Genomic DNA, 14,587 nt, shown 5'->3' on the forward strand with positions numbered 1-14,587 from the left:
GCACTCTCGCAATCTGGTCTCAGATTCGCTTTTGTTTCCTGAATCGCCCCACCCCCACATACCACCCTCTCCAGAATTAGGGCTTTTCTGGTCCCTAAAGGTCCAGAGGGAGGGTCAGGACCAGATCAACATTGTCTCCATCCCCACCCCTACCTCCACCGCAGAGTGCCAGCTCAGCAAACGCTCAGCCCATTAGGGCAGACACCTCGGGGCAAGAAGTGAAGATCACCCAGAAGGACAGGCCTCCACTGGCCTTGCCAGTCTCCTGGCAGGAAGAGGCAGAAGAGATCTTGGCAAAGCAATTGTCTACAACAGCATGTGGCTCTTGCTCTCAAATCCTGGCAGTGGCTCCAACTTGCACAGGAGAGGCGGCTGTGAGGCACTTGGAGTTCCAAAGTGACCTGCTGTTGTTTTCTGGAGTCTGGACCCTTATCTGGCTTCTGAATGGAGCCAGTGCAGAACTGCCCCCTCCTTGTTCCTAGTCCACTACCACATCTGACCCACAGCCTACGCCACCAGGGCTTACATCAGCCGTCCCCTGCCCTGCAGTGTTTCTCTGTAGCACCATTTACTCTCTACCAGGCATAGAACTCGCGGGCTTAGAGTCTTATCAGCCCTGCCCTGGCTATGAGGTCAGGACTGTCAGCATCGCCTTCTCCTGCAGCATCCACAGGGCCAAGCACCAGGCCTGGCACATGGCCGATGCTTATTAAGTATTCATTAGACAAGTGAATGGCTAAATAGCAGGTTAGGACATTAGTTAACCGTTTCCTAGGAGATTCAAACTTTTGTATTCAATTCAAAGCCCTTGCCTTCCCAAATTTCAAAGCACAATTTGGGGCTGGATGTGGTGGCACATGCCTCTAATTCCAGCACTTGGGAGACAGAAGGAGGGCAGGCAGATTTTGAGGCCAGCCTGGTCTACATAGCAAGTTTCAGGACAGCAAGGGTTACACAGAAAAACAAAATTATCTCAAAATTATCAAAATTAACAACACAACAACTGACCAAAGTGCTTGTGAGCCTAGGACTTGTGAAGCAGATGCAGGAGGATCTCAAAATCAAGAGCAAATGGCTTCATGGCAAGTCTCCAAACACCGGGTTGATAGGAAGGCTGAGGGTAAAGGTGCTTGCTGCCAAGCCCCAGTGACTTTGAGTTTGATTCCTGCATCCAGCATTTTGGAAGCAGAGAACAGAATGGACCCCTGCAAGCTGTCCTCTGACCTCCACATGCACACTGCAGTGTGTGCACACACAATAAATAAACACTTGAAAACATGGCTTGCCTTGTTTCTGTGTTGCAAGAGGCTGGTATAAGAAACAAACTCCTGGTTTCCTCCCAAACCTGTTCCACCTGCATTGTGCCTGCTGGGGAAAGCCTGTCTCTTTCCCTCTAGCTCTGGGAGCTCCCACTGACCTTCCCTAGCCCTGCTGGCTGTCCTTGGGAAGTGACCTGGCCTCTAGCCACAGACTCTGCTGTTATCCCCACAGACCGGCTGCCCTGCAGAAGGCTAGGCTCACCCTCCTTGCTTCTTCCCTGAAACAGTGTGGTCTCAACACAGCAGCTAGCCAACTGTAAAGTTGTTGCAGATCAATTTTTATCTCTGGCTCTCACTTAAGTCGGATCCCAGCCTCTGCATCTACCCTCATCCCCTGCCCCTGCCACAGCAGCCTCTTTGCTTTCCCTCCAACCTGAGCCTTGGGGCCTTTGTTTCTATTTCCTCTGCTGGAAGTGACCCCTCCCCACCCACCCAAAGGAAACCTTGCTTCCCACAGCTCTGTGCACAAATGTCCCTTCTGTCTCTTCGCCCCTCATAAGACTGCACCTGCCCAACGCTGCTTCTCCCCTTCTGGCTTTTTCTCCACAGCTCTTGGCATTCTCTGCAGGTTCACCAAATGTTGCTATTTTCTTGGTGCCTCTGTTGGCGTGCTTCATTTCATTCAGCTCCTTCCAGCCCAGGCCAGACTCTAGAGCACACTGGAGTCTGAGGCCAAACAGTGACTGTTTTTGAAGTATTCCCAGTATTTCAATGGAACACTAGGAGTTACTGGTCCAACTGGGACTCTCCTGGAAGATGAAAGTGCTGGGTGATTGCTGTCTACCTACCTGCTGTCTCTCAAGCCCAGCTCTCTAACTCTGACGTGCTCCTGGAGCTCAGGCTGTGGTTTGAGCAGCTTGGGTACTGAGAGCCCCTTCCACTTCCAGCCCCGAGCCTCTGCTTCTACCCTAGAAGACCCTTCACAACAGTCCAAAACCAGGGACTGGGCTGGAGTGGCTGGTCAGTGGTTCAGTTCTGATCCTTGCTCCATCCTTCCCTGCCCTGTGGCCCTGGGGAGCATCCCTGACTCAGTTTCCCCACTTATAAAACATGGATGGAATAGGAGCTCTTCCAGCCCCAGGTTCTGAGGAAGGCAAGCACTAAGCACAGTACCCAGAACACTGTGAGAGCCGCTGCATGGATGCAAGTATTACAGGTGGGAAGAGGTCAGCCCAAGGGAGAAGACCCAGCCAGGGACTGGCATGTGGTGGCATCATGGCTGGCTGGCTGTGGGGACAAAGTAGTCCTTTGAAGGAAAACATGAGGAATGGCTGTAATAGGTCAGACTTCGAAGGCAAGTGTTGGGTGACCAGACGCCAAGATGAGCTGCTGATGAGATCTCAACACACCTGCTGGGCCTTCCTCTCCCTAGAGCCATCGAGGTGAGGTTCCTGCTCTTGCTCCTCCAGGCAGTACGCCCAGCAAGCATGGACTCATCCTCTAAGCCCTCCTCTACAAGCCTAGCCTCAGGCAGTGTTAGTCACCGAGGTCACAGCTAGCTGGCTCAGCCCTCTTCTGGAGCTGTCTGGTTTTGTCACACCTGGTGTCTGAGGCTGAACCTGGACTGTGAGTTTACTAGTCAGTGTCTAAGGAGCAGACAGGTACAAAGTCAGGCCCACAACGGTCACAAGCAGGAGGCAGGTGTAGAAAGAATTACAGTTAGGAAGCTGAGCCCTGCTCTACTTGCCTCCAAGGCCTTGTGATCCTGGATTCTTGCATGTTGCAGAGACCTCCTGAGCTAGCTCCCTGACTAACCAAACAGTACTCACAACTTGCCTCCCTTCCTGAGGCTCCCCTTCAGGCCCAGGCAGCCCCCTAGGCTCCCCTCACACTCCCGGAACAGTCTCAGGCCAAGAAACCCTGACAAGCCTTGAGATGGGCCCACCTTTGAGTCACTGCTAACACAGCTTCTGGGCACGAGGCCGCAGGGACCTGTCCTCCTTCCTGACTTCCCTCCTCTTCCTTCATATCGGGCTGCCCATGGCAGCTGTACCACAGCTACGCCTACTCCTAACTTTCTAACCTCTGCCTTCCTTCTTCAGCAGGACTGCAGTGACCTCAGCGGGGCCATGCCCTCGCAATGATGGCTTTCGGAACATCCTATCCTTGGGTACCCTGACACTCACTTGGCTCTTTCTTTATCCCACAAACATTACACTGCCTTCCTGGTGTGAGCCAGGCCCTGGGTTGTGGGGCAATGGAGAGCAAGCAGACATCACCGATTTCCGACTCTCCGGGCCCCAGAGATCCCGCCTGGGAACAGGAGTATGGGTAACACAATCCAGATACAAGTAAAGGAGGGTGGCAGAAAAGGCCAGGAGGCCTCCCTGAATGATACATTAGCCAGGGTAGAAACGACATGTTTCTGCCATGCTAAGCCCCCTTGCCATGCTGGGGTGAAAGTGTTCAAGGCTGGGTGGCAGAGGGAGTGGCCAAGCTAGAACCAGGCCCAGCCTCTTTTCTTAGCTCCCTCACTAAAACATGGCTTTAGTTCTTGAGCTGCCTGGCGTGAGGATGTGCTGAGCAGACCTCTGTGTCCCTGGGGCTGGTGCTGACCCTGACATTGCAAGGACCGCAGGCAGATCCCAGGGAGGCAAGAGGCTTCAACGGCCTAGCTTATCCTCACAGCCTCACGGAGGCCCTCTGGCAGTGGCTGAGCTCCTCAGAGAGGAGCAGGGGAGAAAGCAGGACTCACCCCTGCTGCCCCAGGGGTCTAACCCTGGCGTGGGGGACTCTGGTAGGAGTGGTTTTAATAGTATTTCTTTCTGTCTTTATTGTTCTGTCTACAAAAAGTCACAGGCAGGGGTTTGGAAAGAACTGGAAGGTCCTGGGAGCTGAGCTCTGTTCCTCTGTAAGTGCATCGAGTGTCTGCCCAGCCATCTCTCTAGCCCTGTCAGTGTTCCTCAAGGGCATGGCCCCTGGAGGGAGGCCTGCCCCAGTGGATGGTCCCACATCAGTGCGCACACGGCTATCCGTGGAATTAGGAGAGAATGGGGGGAAGGATGGACCTAGGAGGCTTTAGGGGAAAGAGCAGGAGGGTGAATATGTTGTGTGTACATAAAAAATTCTCAAAGAATAAAAACCCTAACAACAGTACTACCCGCTGAAGCTTGAAACTCTAGCACTTCGGTGCAGGAGGAGCGGGGAGGCCATCACTAAACATAACAAAAAGCTAGCCAAAAAAAAAAAAAAAAAAGCTGAAATGACATCATGTTTTATCTGTTTTACCATAATTCATGAACTGTGATACAACCTCTAAACTTACCAATCTGATCGATCTTCAGTGCCTAGGACAGAGAAGTTACATAGACAATGACAATTTTTGGAGTGCCAGGATTAAGGTGTTGGGGTTAAAGGTGTGAACCATCACACCCTCTTTGCCCAGGCTGATCCATTAACTCCTAGACTCAAATAATCTTTCTGACAGGGCCTCCCCGTAGCTGGACACACAGGTCCATCCACCATGCAGATAACAGAGCCCAGGCTGCACACACACTGGGCCAGTGCTCTGCCACTGTCCTATGCCCCTGGCTCCAGTTACTGTTGAACAAATGAATTTGAGTAAGACATTCAAATCCAACTGGGCATGGTCTCTCTGATTATATGTCAGGTGAAGGCAAGTTATGGGGAGTGAGGTTGTAGCCCTCCAGAGGTCTTCCTGGTCATGCTGAGGCAGACTCACCTGGGTCTTCTCTCCCCAGAGAGGAAGTGACTCTTGCTGACCCAACATCCGGGCAATGACCATGAGACTCAGCTGACTTCTAAGCTGCCTGAGAGAGAAGAACAAGAAAATCTGAGTGGGGTGGGCTGGAAGCATGGGGGTTTCATGTGTTCTGGAAAGCACAGGAAAGGCAGGTTACCCAAGAGAGGATGAGACACTTTTCTTTGGTACTGAAACCCCTCAGATCTGTATCAATCTGTGGGTCAGCACAGGTGGAAGCTCTACTCGGAAATGGACCAACATTCCTATCTCTGTATAATAAATTCACACAGATGAAGAGACAGAAGCAGGTGAGGCTCAGTGGTAGAACAGAGCATGCTGGAGAGCCTGGGGACTGAACCATAAACAAAGCAATAATCTGAGAAGAAAAATGTAGAGGCAGCAGGGGCTAACACTAAGGAGGAAAACATGCAAATAGAGGGGAAAGGCCGCCAGAAGGAAAGTACATTCCCTCTGCTCTCCTCTTGGTCCTGCCTTGTGCACTGACTCTCAGACTTCAAAGGACTTCAAGCATGGTGGGTGACTGGCCTCCTGAGACCAGGCTTTATTGCTTGCCTGTGTGTGTGTGTGTGTGTGTGTGTGTGTGTGTGTGTGTGTGTGTGTGTGTGTTCACCCACTATTTGGAGAACTTTCCTTTGGGAATCCCCTCCTACCATCCTGGGCCTCAGAGTAACTCAATCTCTGAAGTAGCTTTTGGGTTTTCATTGAACAGTTAGGAGAGTTAACTTCCCTGTGGGACAGCTAATGTGACAAGGTGGTGAAACCTCCAGCCCCAGCTCTAGCCCATTTGTGCCCCGAGCTGCTTGTGAGCTGCCACAGGCCTCCTGCTTCATTCAGCCGAGCTGGACATCTGAGGCCAGCTGTACGACAACACCTAGTCAGTGCTTACTCAGGACTGAGCCAGCTTCTCCTCAGGAATGAAGGCCCCAGATGCTAATGCCCGGATCCTTGGGTTCTTAAGCACTTCAGGGATTGAAGAAGAGATGAAGGAAGAAGAGACCAGAGGATGGGGCTGGGAGCTGTCCTGGGACCCTTGAGCCTAGGTGACAGGGCAACCCCCAGGCAAATACTCTGTAAATAATCACCTGATCGGGCACCTTGTCCTTCCAGAAGTCTAGACACTGGTCCCCAGGCAGTCAGCCATGTGAATGGGATTGTTTATTCTGACAAGGATGGCACCCGGGGCCTGGGCCTTACGCATGCCAGGCAGGTGCCATGCCACAGAATTTCATTCTTGTTCTCTTCTGGAGTGACTTCCATGTGCCCACCACATAATGCTAAGTAACCCACTCAGGATGGAAGCCAGGTGGGTTTCAGGCACTACTCTCTTGAGCCGTGCCAGGGAGAAAGATGAGCAGAGGAAGAAGGGTAAAGAAAAGCCTGCACCAAGGCCTGCTGGGAAAGGTACGTCAGAGACTGGACTCTCAAAGAAATGCTCGCAGGTAACAGCAGTGCTGGAGGACCTTGGACAGGTTCCTGCAAAGACACCATAGGGACCAGATGCAGCAGGTACTAATGGCACCAGAGCAAGTATCCCAGGGTCACACTTGCCTTAGTGAGGGACCTCCAAGCTTTCTAGAGGCTGGGAAGCTCAGATTAATTTGATTCTGCAGGCTTTGTTAATTTTTAAGTTACAGAAAACTCAGAAGAATCAACAAAGCAGGAGACTCTTGATTTAAGAGAAGAACAGCAGCTGAGGTCAGCATTCATCTGAAGGGCTATGGTAGAAGAGAGAAATGGCCACTCTGAGGAGAACGGAGGATGATGGGGCGCTCACATAGCTGACAGGAAGGCACACAGTCTCTATGGAAAACTGAAAAGACTCACTGAGGACATACATACACCTACCCCATGATTTTGCAGTCCTGTCCCTGAGGGGGGGGACCTCATAGCAGAAGCACCCCACCAAGCAGACTGGACTGTGTCTACACACTGTCCCCCACATGTCCCTATCACTCTGTGAATGAGATGAGGACTACAAAAGGAGATGCTGCATTTACATCCCATCCCGGAGCAGAGAGAGTGGCCCTGGGCAGGCTCCAAGTGTGCTTTCTTCCCAAGTCCGGTGTCAGTTTCATATGTGCTGGACTTGGGAGAACTCTGCTGGGTCGAATGCTTAATCGCCTGTCTGTCCATCTGTCCATAGTGGTTCAATAAAGCTATCATACTAAAAAGAGATTCAGCTGGAAGGGATTTGTGCATGTCAGGTTTAGCAAATTAAAATACAGGATGCCCTGTTAACCACAAATTTCAGATAAAGAACCCTTCTGCTTTTTAACCTCTCTTCTTAAAAGAATGCTATTCTGTGTTGTTTGTATTTCATCTGGCGACTAAGGGAAAAACTAGCCATTCCCCCCATTTTTGGCAGGGAAGACAGGTTCTGCCAGGCTTCCCTCCTTCTGCAGAGGCGTAGGGCGGCGGCTCCCAGAGTTTCCCCGGGGACCCCTGAGAACTATAGCATGGAGGACAGGCAGCTTCCATAGGATAGTAAATAAGAAGAGCCTACCCCAATCTTCCATGTCCCCTACTCTAGGTCCTGCCTGAGCCCCAGTTTCCTCTTCATCATATCCTCCACCCTGGCCTGCCTGTAGCTAGGACCTGCTTTCCAGCTGTTCCTTGGGATCTGGGATCCAGGAGCAGCTGGGCCCAGACATAGTGGGAGGTAAATGGTTCCTCCAAGCTGCTGCTGCCCTGCTACCAAACTTACTGCCAGAGTCAGGAGTCCTGCATCTGGGCTTCATTAATCCACCCCCCCCCAACACACACACACCAAGGCCCATAGAGGGTGGGGAGGGCCGGCCAGGGAGAAGGCCAGAGCTGGCAGGCCTCACAACAGTATTGGGGGTGGATCCTGAAGGGAAGAGGTGGGTGTGTATGGGGGGGTGGGGTCACACCAGGACTACAATCTAGAAAACACATGTGCACACACAGGAACATGAGCATGCACACACACACACACACATCGGCAGGCAACCTTGACGGAGAGAGTAAGTGGATGTGAGGAATCCATACCTAGGAGCAGAGCCCCCATGCTGGCACTGTCAGTCTGCTGTCCACAGTCCTCCTGACACTCCTTCCTGAACCCGGAGGCCCACTGAGACACACGGAAGGGGACCATTTTTAATTCGACAGATGGAGAACTTACAGTGGGGGCAGGGGGAGAAGCAGTGAGGACCTACCAGGAACACTACTCCAGCTGTGCAGGGGGCAAGTGGAGGGCCCCACCCAGGCTGTGGGCTCTTTTCCCACAGAAATTGCCTAACCCCACCTGGCAAAAGTTTTCCAGAACTCAAACCGGGCAAGCAAAGAGAGATGCAGAAGCCACTGGAACCCTCCCAGCAGATGTCATATAAGGCAATAGGTTCCAACATAGTGCTTAGACCAGGCCAGGCCAGTCTTAGTCTCTGTCCCGCCCACCCCAAGAGGCCTCTGTAAGACCAGGACACTGGATCAGCTCAGAGGTTACCAAGGCACTAGAAAATTGTGAAATTTTCTTTTCTAAACAATATTCTTTTCTAAATCAGACTGCCACAGTATGGGCAGTTCTCACAAGGGGCCAGGCATCCTGTGGGGACATCCACCCAGGAAGGTAGGGTGTGCGAGTGTGTGCCACTGAAAGTTAGGACAAAGATGCACGAGTGCGCACGCGCACACACACACACATACACACACACACACACACCCTCTTCACTCCCTCCACAGGGAACCAGGCCCTGCTGAGACCGAACTGCCCTATAAGGCTACCAGGCACTTGGCCAAAGGCGTGAGCAGTGTTTTCCGATGTGTCCAGGGCAGCCCAGGATGCAGCAGCCTCCACCTGTTCCTCTGTGAAAAGGTTGCCTGTCACCTTGCTGCATGGCCTACATCTCCAGGGCTACGGACACCTGTCACACCACTGGCTCCTCTGTCCCTAATGAGAACCCTCTCCACTGTGAGTGTTTGCTCCCCAGGCAGGAAGAACCAGGGTGTGTACTTGGTTAACAGTTTGGGGAGTCTTTCCTGACACACTCCTATTCTGCCTGTGTCTGTAAGAACAGGGCTGCCATGCAGCCTGACTAGCCACATGTGCTCATGCAATCTCATGGGCATGGAGGGGGAGGGGAAGGCATGCACAAGAGTGATTCCAGTGCCCATTAGCCCAGGCAATGAATGGCCACACAGCAGGACGAGGCAACAACCACTCATGTCATCAGGGAGCTGTCCTGATGTCCCCCAGATGTGTGTGAGCACAGCTCCAGCCTCACAGGACCTGCTGCATGAGCGCACCTCCAGCAGTGTTCAGGAACAGGCAAATGCGTCAGTAAGATGGAGCATCACCAGGAAAGCAGTTTCCTGTGCAGAAAGGGAACTAAAGGGGTCTCTGGGGACCAGGTGACATTCTGTCCAGAGGCTGAGTGTCCACAGTTGGCAAACACAAGATCCTCTGCAAGTCCCTGACTGGCACCTGACAGTCTTTCCCCTCATGCATACTTTTAAGTAAACTACATGGCACCCACAGGAAATGGACACCTAAGCCAAAGCCACACCTCCCTGACCCCTAGCCTACTGCTCACACGCTGTATCACAGTCCTCATTGAAAGTCCCTGGCCCTTTCCCCAAGTGTTTATTTATGTCACAGAAGTGCAACATCTGCCCGACAAGCTGGTCCGGCCCATTCGCTGTGTAAACAAAGGGAGTTCACCCTATATTTTGCCAAAACTTGCCCTTCTGTGGTTCTGAGCAGGTTTGTGGGGTCTGTGCTCTGGGAGCTGGCTGGTGGGTAGGGCCGTCCCCATCTTTGATGGCATCTGCTGTGATCAGCAGGTGGCTCTGTCTACTGCAGGGCCCGGGACAGCCTTGCTTTTCCATCTTTTTGACCATCTTCCTCTGTGTGTGTCCTTGGAAGACCCTGGGCTGTCTGTGTTCTCTGTTAGGGAGCCACTCTGCTCACGGGGCTGGAAACTGATGCTCTTTTTCTTGGCAACTGTGGGGCTCAAAGCAGCTAACAGATTGAATCCAAGTCTTTTTCTTTTTCTCACACGTCTTCCTGTCAAAGCCCATTTCTCAGACCCTGTTCTTAACTGTGCAGCAGGGCCTCTCAACCAACTCAGCCCATCATTACGGTTGGCTGAGATCTTCTGGGATCCTCAACACGGGTTATGACCATTGTTCACTCATCGCCTCATTGGAGACATTGGCTTTGCTCCAAGTGTGAACTAGATGGTCACAGAATGCTGCCCTGCAGGTAGAAGCATCAGCTTGTGCATCTATGGTGTCCCCAGGACGTGTTGCTAGCTTCATCAAATACTGTAGGACTCTCCACACACATTCCAGTGTCCTCCCAAAGCACGTGTGCCGGTATTTATTCTAGGACACTCAGACACCAGGGCTTCCTTTTGTAAGCATGTGCTCACTCATCTCCGGGAATGATGTCAAAGAGCCTCGCCTCCCAGTGACGAGCCAGAATGCCTCACCTACACACCTCTCATTACAGTGTTGGGATGTGAGTGTGTGGTACGTGTGTGCTGTGTGTGCGTGCATGTGTGGTGCGTGTGTGTGTCGGGGAGAGCAGAGGAGCTGATCCTCACCCCGAATTGCCAGAGCTGTCATATGTCACTTCCACACTGACACTTCAGCCCCCTCCAACCACTTCTGATTCCATATATAAAATCATTCTTCTCACTGAAAAGACGACAGAAGTGAGACAGGAAGGATGAAGTGTTGAGGTTTCACAATCAGCCCCTAAATAGCACTCCTCGCTTCAAAGACAACCGTGCAGGTGCAGGACACAGACCCTCTGCTGCCCCCTCGGCATTCCCTGGCGGTCCTGTCTCCCGCCCAGGCTCCTTGCTTTGTTTTGTGCTCGGCTTTCCAGTTCCTTATCTTTCAAACCTAAGGTCATGAGGGAGCAGTGCTGAAACCCGGGGTCCAGGGCCTGCACTAGCTACACTCCTCCACATGCTACCCTTTCTGCCATATCTGTACAAAGTTCAGAACAGACCTCCCAGTGTCCGAACCACCTTGCCTTTAGAATCCGCTTCTGTGTGCTCTGCGATGCCTATCTAAAATCAAGAGGCATGCTCACCCAGCCTCAGAGAGCAAAACCACCTGTGGTCCTTCTCATTCTTCTAGCTCAAGGCTCAGAAAAATCAGCTAACCCTTAACCCCAGGGTAAGGGTGGGCTGGGGGTGGGGTTGCTTGGTGTGAGGCATGTCAGCTGAGCCTAGTCAGTCAGGTGAAGACAGGGGAATAGAGCCTCTCCAGGAAACTTGTAGCAGAGGCTAAGTAGTTCAGATGGCTGCACAATGTTAGGATGTGGCAGATTTGTGGGTGTGCACAGGGGATGGGGGAACACAGATAAGAGTTCTGAGAGAGGTGGTGTGAAAAATAAGCCAAAAGGCCCCCGGGATATTAGCTGGGCTGCTTGAAAGTTATACCAAGGGCAATTTTTTAAAAAAAGATTTATTTATTATATATAAGTACACTGTAGCTGTCCTCAAACACACCAGAAAAGTACATCAGATCTCATTACAGATGGTTGTGAGTCACCATGTGGTTGCTGGGATTTGAACTCAGGACCTCTGGAAGAGCAGTCAGTGCTCTTAATCACTGAGCCATCTCTCCAGCCCCCAAGGGAATTAAAAAAATTTTTTATGTATACAAGTTCTGAGCCTGTGTTTCTGTATGTGCTCACATGTGTGCTTAGTGCTCCAAGAGGCCACAAGACCTCCGGTGCTGATCCTGGAAAAACAGATGGCTGTGTGGGTGCTGGGACACCCAGCCTAGGTCCTGTGCAAGAGCAGCCAAGTGCTCTTAACTGTTGAGCATTTGTTTAGCGCCTCCACTCCTACCCTGAAAGAATTTTCAGCAAAGGGGGGAACTGATAGTGTTTGGTAAGGAAGGTCACACTCTACAGAAAGGCGAATGGATCATCTTGAAAGAAGACAGCCTAGCTGGCCCGAACTCTCAAGGGGAACTGCAGGGTGCTGGAGTACAGACTTATCCAGGAGAGAAAGAACTGTCAAGATCTGGAACTAGGGGTCCGGTGGGAGGGAAGGAGTAGAATTGTGGGGGCAGGAGTGCAGTGACACTGCTGTTTGCTGGCAGTTGGATGCTTCAGCAGCACTGGGAGCTGAAGGGGTCAGGGGCTCCATTTCACAAGGCTGCCCCATTTTAGGGCAGGGAAGTCTAAAGCAGATGCAGGAAGGGACTGGGCAGTGGGCAAGATGTGCCCTGACTGACCTAGAAGCTGAACGCTGTGCAGAGCTAAAAGACACAAAGGTGGGCTCTGTGGTCCGGCAGCAGACATAGCAGGAGCATGCAGGAAGAGGGGGCCCAGGGAAAGCCCCTATGCACCTGCGGGTGTCCCTGCTTTGTTCCAGTGCTCACACCTGCTCCTTACAAAATCCCTTCCTCCCAGGCTGCCTTCATTTCAGCTAACTCCTTGTGGAAGGATCAAGGAGACTGAACTTCCTTGATTGGCCACTTCAAACTAAAAAGATGCTGAGAGGGCATGGGGGGGGGGTGAGGAGGCTCTGAAATTCACTGGGCCAGCAGACAATGGGCAGCTGTGATCCAGGCAAGGACTTGGTTCAGGAAAAGTCTTGTGAGGGCTGCTGTCTCCAGGGTTCCTTCCCCAGGAGCATCCAGTTGGTTGTTTCCATCTAACTCTTTGTTTTAATACAGGGTTTCTCCGTGTAGTCCTGGCTGTTCTGGAGCTTACTCTGTAGACCAGGCTGCTTGCCCCTGCTTTCCCTCTAGACTTCAAAAATGAAGCTTATCTTTGGAAGGTTCTAGACTAGACTCATCTGCTGTGGCAATTCTTTTGTCAAATATTTTAGGTGTACTCATAATGCTGTGATTCACACTATATACATGCATGCATACATACATGCATACACGCCCCACAGGGGCCCTATCTTTCAGAAATACCAGCTGAAATAAAAAGATGAAGGTTGGGGTTTGTTTCAGTGACCTGGGATGAGGGGAGTGCTGGCTGGAACTACAGTGGCCATAGAGGGCTCTGATGACCACTCTCTCTACTTCTGAATGTAATACATTTTCCGTGAGAATCCTAAGCTCAGACGGAGGGGACGCTCAGTGGGTGAAGGCACTTGCTACCAGGCCAGATGAACTGAGTTAGATCCCCAGAGGTTGCAAGCACAAGAGGGGAGGATTCCTTAGGCCTCTATGTACGTACTATGGTACACGTGCACACATGTGTGCAAAGTGTGAATAAAATGAGCAGATAAAAGCTCATGCTGCCATAAACACGACTATGGGAGAAAAAGCAAAACCTGAAAGAACCTGGAAGAGATGAGCCCAAAGGACAGACAGTTGCGCTGACCTCAGTGCCAAGACTCGTCCCCTCAACAGTGTTAGCACACAGTTACACATTCATTTGTTGTTGTTATTGTTGCTTGCTTATTTGTTTAAGACAAGATCTCGTGTAGCCACGGTTTGCTTCAGACTCAGGTAGCAAAGGCTAGGCCAGTGTTCCCAGTCCTTCAACTGCACTTTGCAAGTGCTAGAATCTCAGCTGCGTGACATCACGCCCAGATTGTATGCTTTTTTGCTTTTTGAGAGTCTCAAGAAGCCCACATGGCCTTGACCTTCTGATGGTCCTGCCTCAACCTCTCAAATGCAGGGATTGTATGGACTGATTCTGCAGCTCTCCCTTTGCATAGCGCTTTCTACATGGCAGCCTATTTTCATCAGCATTACTTCAGTTCCCTTTCTTCTACCTACACGTCACCCTCAGCCATCGCTAGGCTGGAACCCCAGGCTCTGGTCTATACAAGGCAAGCATTCTACCTACTGTGCCGTATCCCTAGGTAGACCAGGTTGCCTCAAACTTGAGATCTGCCTGCCACTGCCTCCTGAGTGCTGGATTAAAGGCTTGTGCCACCAAGTCTGCACGTTTATTTATTTATATTTCTATGTGTACGTGTGTGGGTTTGTGTACAGTGCCAGTGCTTCAGAGTTAACAGATGTTCCTGGAGCTGAAGTTACAGGTGGCTGTGACGTGGGCTCTGGCTTCTGCAAGAGTGTCTGAGCTCTTAACTACTGAGCCATCCCCCCAACCCAAGTCTGCACATTTTAAAGTCTACGATCCTGTCACATGGCCTTCCTGAGGAGGCATGGAGCAACGGTTGCACATAGTGAAGCTGGGAGCTGGGCCTGTCTCCTCACATCTGGTCAACATAGGCGACATGGTTCTTTCAGCTCTGTGCTGGTCTACTAGGCAAAAAACTGTTGGTTTTGTGACATGTTCTAGTAAGCCTTTATCCACACTTGCACTGGACCAGGCAGTCTGTTTAAGTGGGTCTCCTCTGAAGGCCACAATGCAGCACATGCATTCTAGGATGTTTAGTAAACAGCCACAGATGGTGAAGGAGGCAGGCCCTTGGAGCCTGGGAACATCAGTGCTCTGTGGAGCAAGCACAGCCCAAGGCCTCCTTCATGATGGGGCTCCTTCTGGTGGCAGCAGGGGTGGCTCAGCAGGCAATAGAGCCCCTAGCACCGCAGTTCTCAACCCCTTTAGCAAACCTCTAGCTCTAAAACTGCT

General features: G+C 51.6%; 1 protein-coding gene across 3 annotated transcripts in view; it reads right to left on the minus strand.

Moving 5' to 3' along the window:
• The window catches only part of FAM178B (family with sequence similarity 178 member B), a gene marked incomplete at its 5' end in the record, with an annotated part of 93,045 nt that overhangs the window by 17,712 nt on the left and 60,746 nt on the right, over positions 1 to 14,587 (minus strand). For 2 of the 3 annotated variants that reach the window (XM_080917544.1, XM_080917543.1), the window contains one exon: positions 5,002 to 5,089. In XM_080917544.1, the coding sequence (XP_080773670.1) occupies positions 5,002 to 5,089 (88 nt within the window). Of the gene's footprint in view, positions 1 to 153; positions 267 to 5,001; positions 5,090 to 14,587 lie in introns of those variants that run through there. The other variant, XM_080917545.1, reaches the window with a different exon arrangement.

Source organism: Micromys minutus (assembly GCF_963924665.1).
Source record: "Micromys minutus genome assembly, chromosome: 5".
NCBI classification, from domain to species: domain Eukaryota; kingdom Metazoa; phylum Chordata; class Mammalia; order Rodentia; family Muridae; genus Micromys; species Micromys minutus.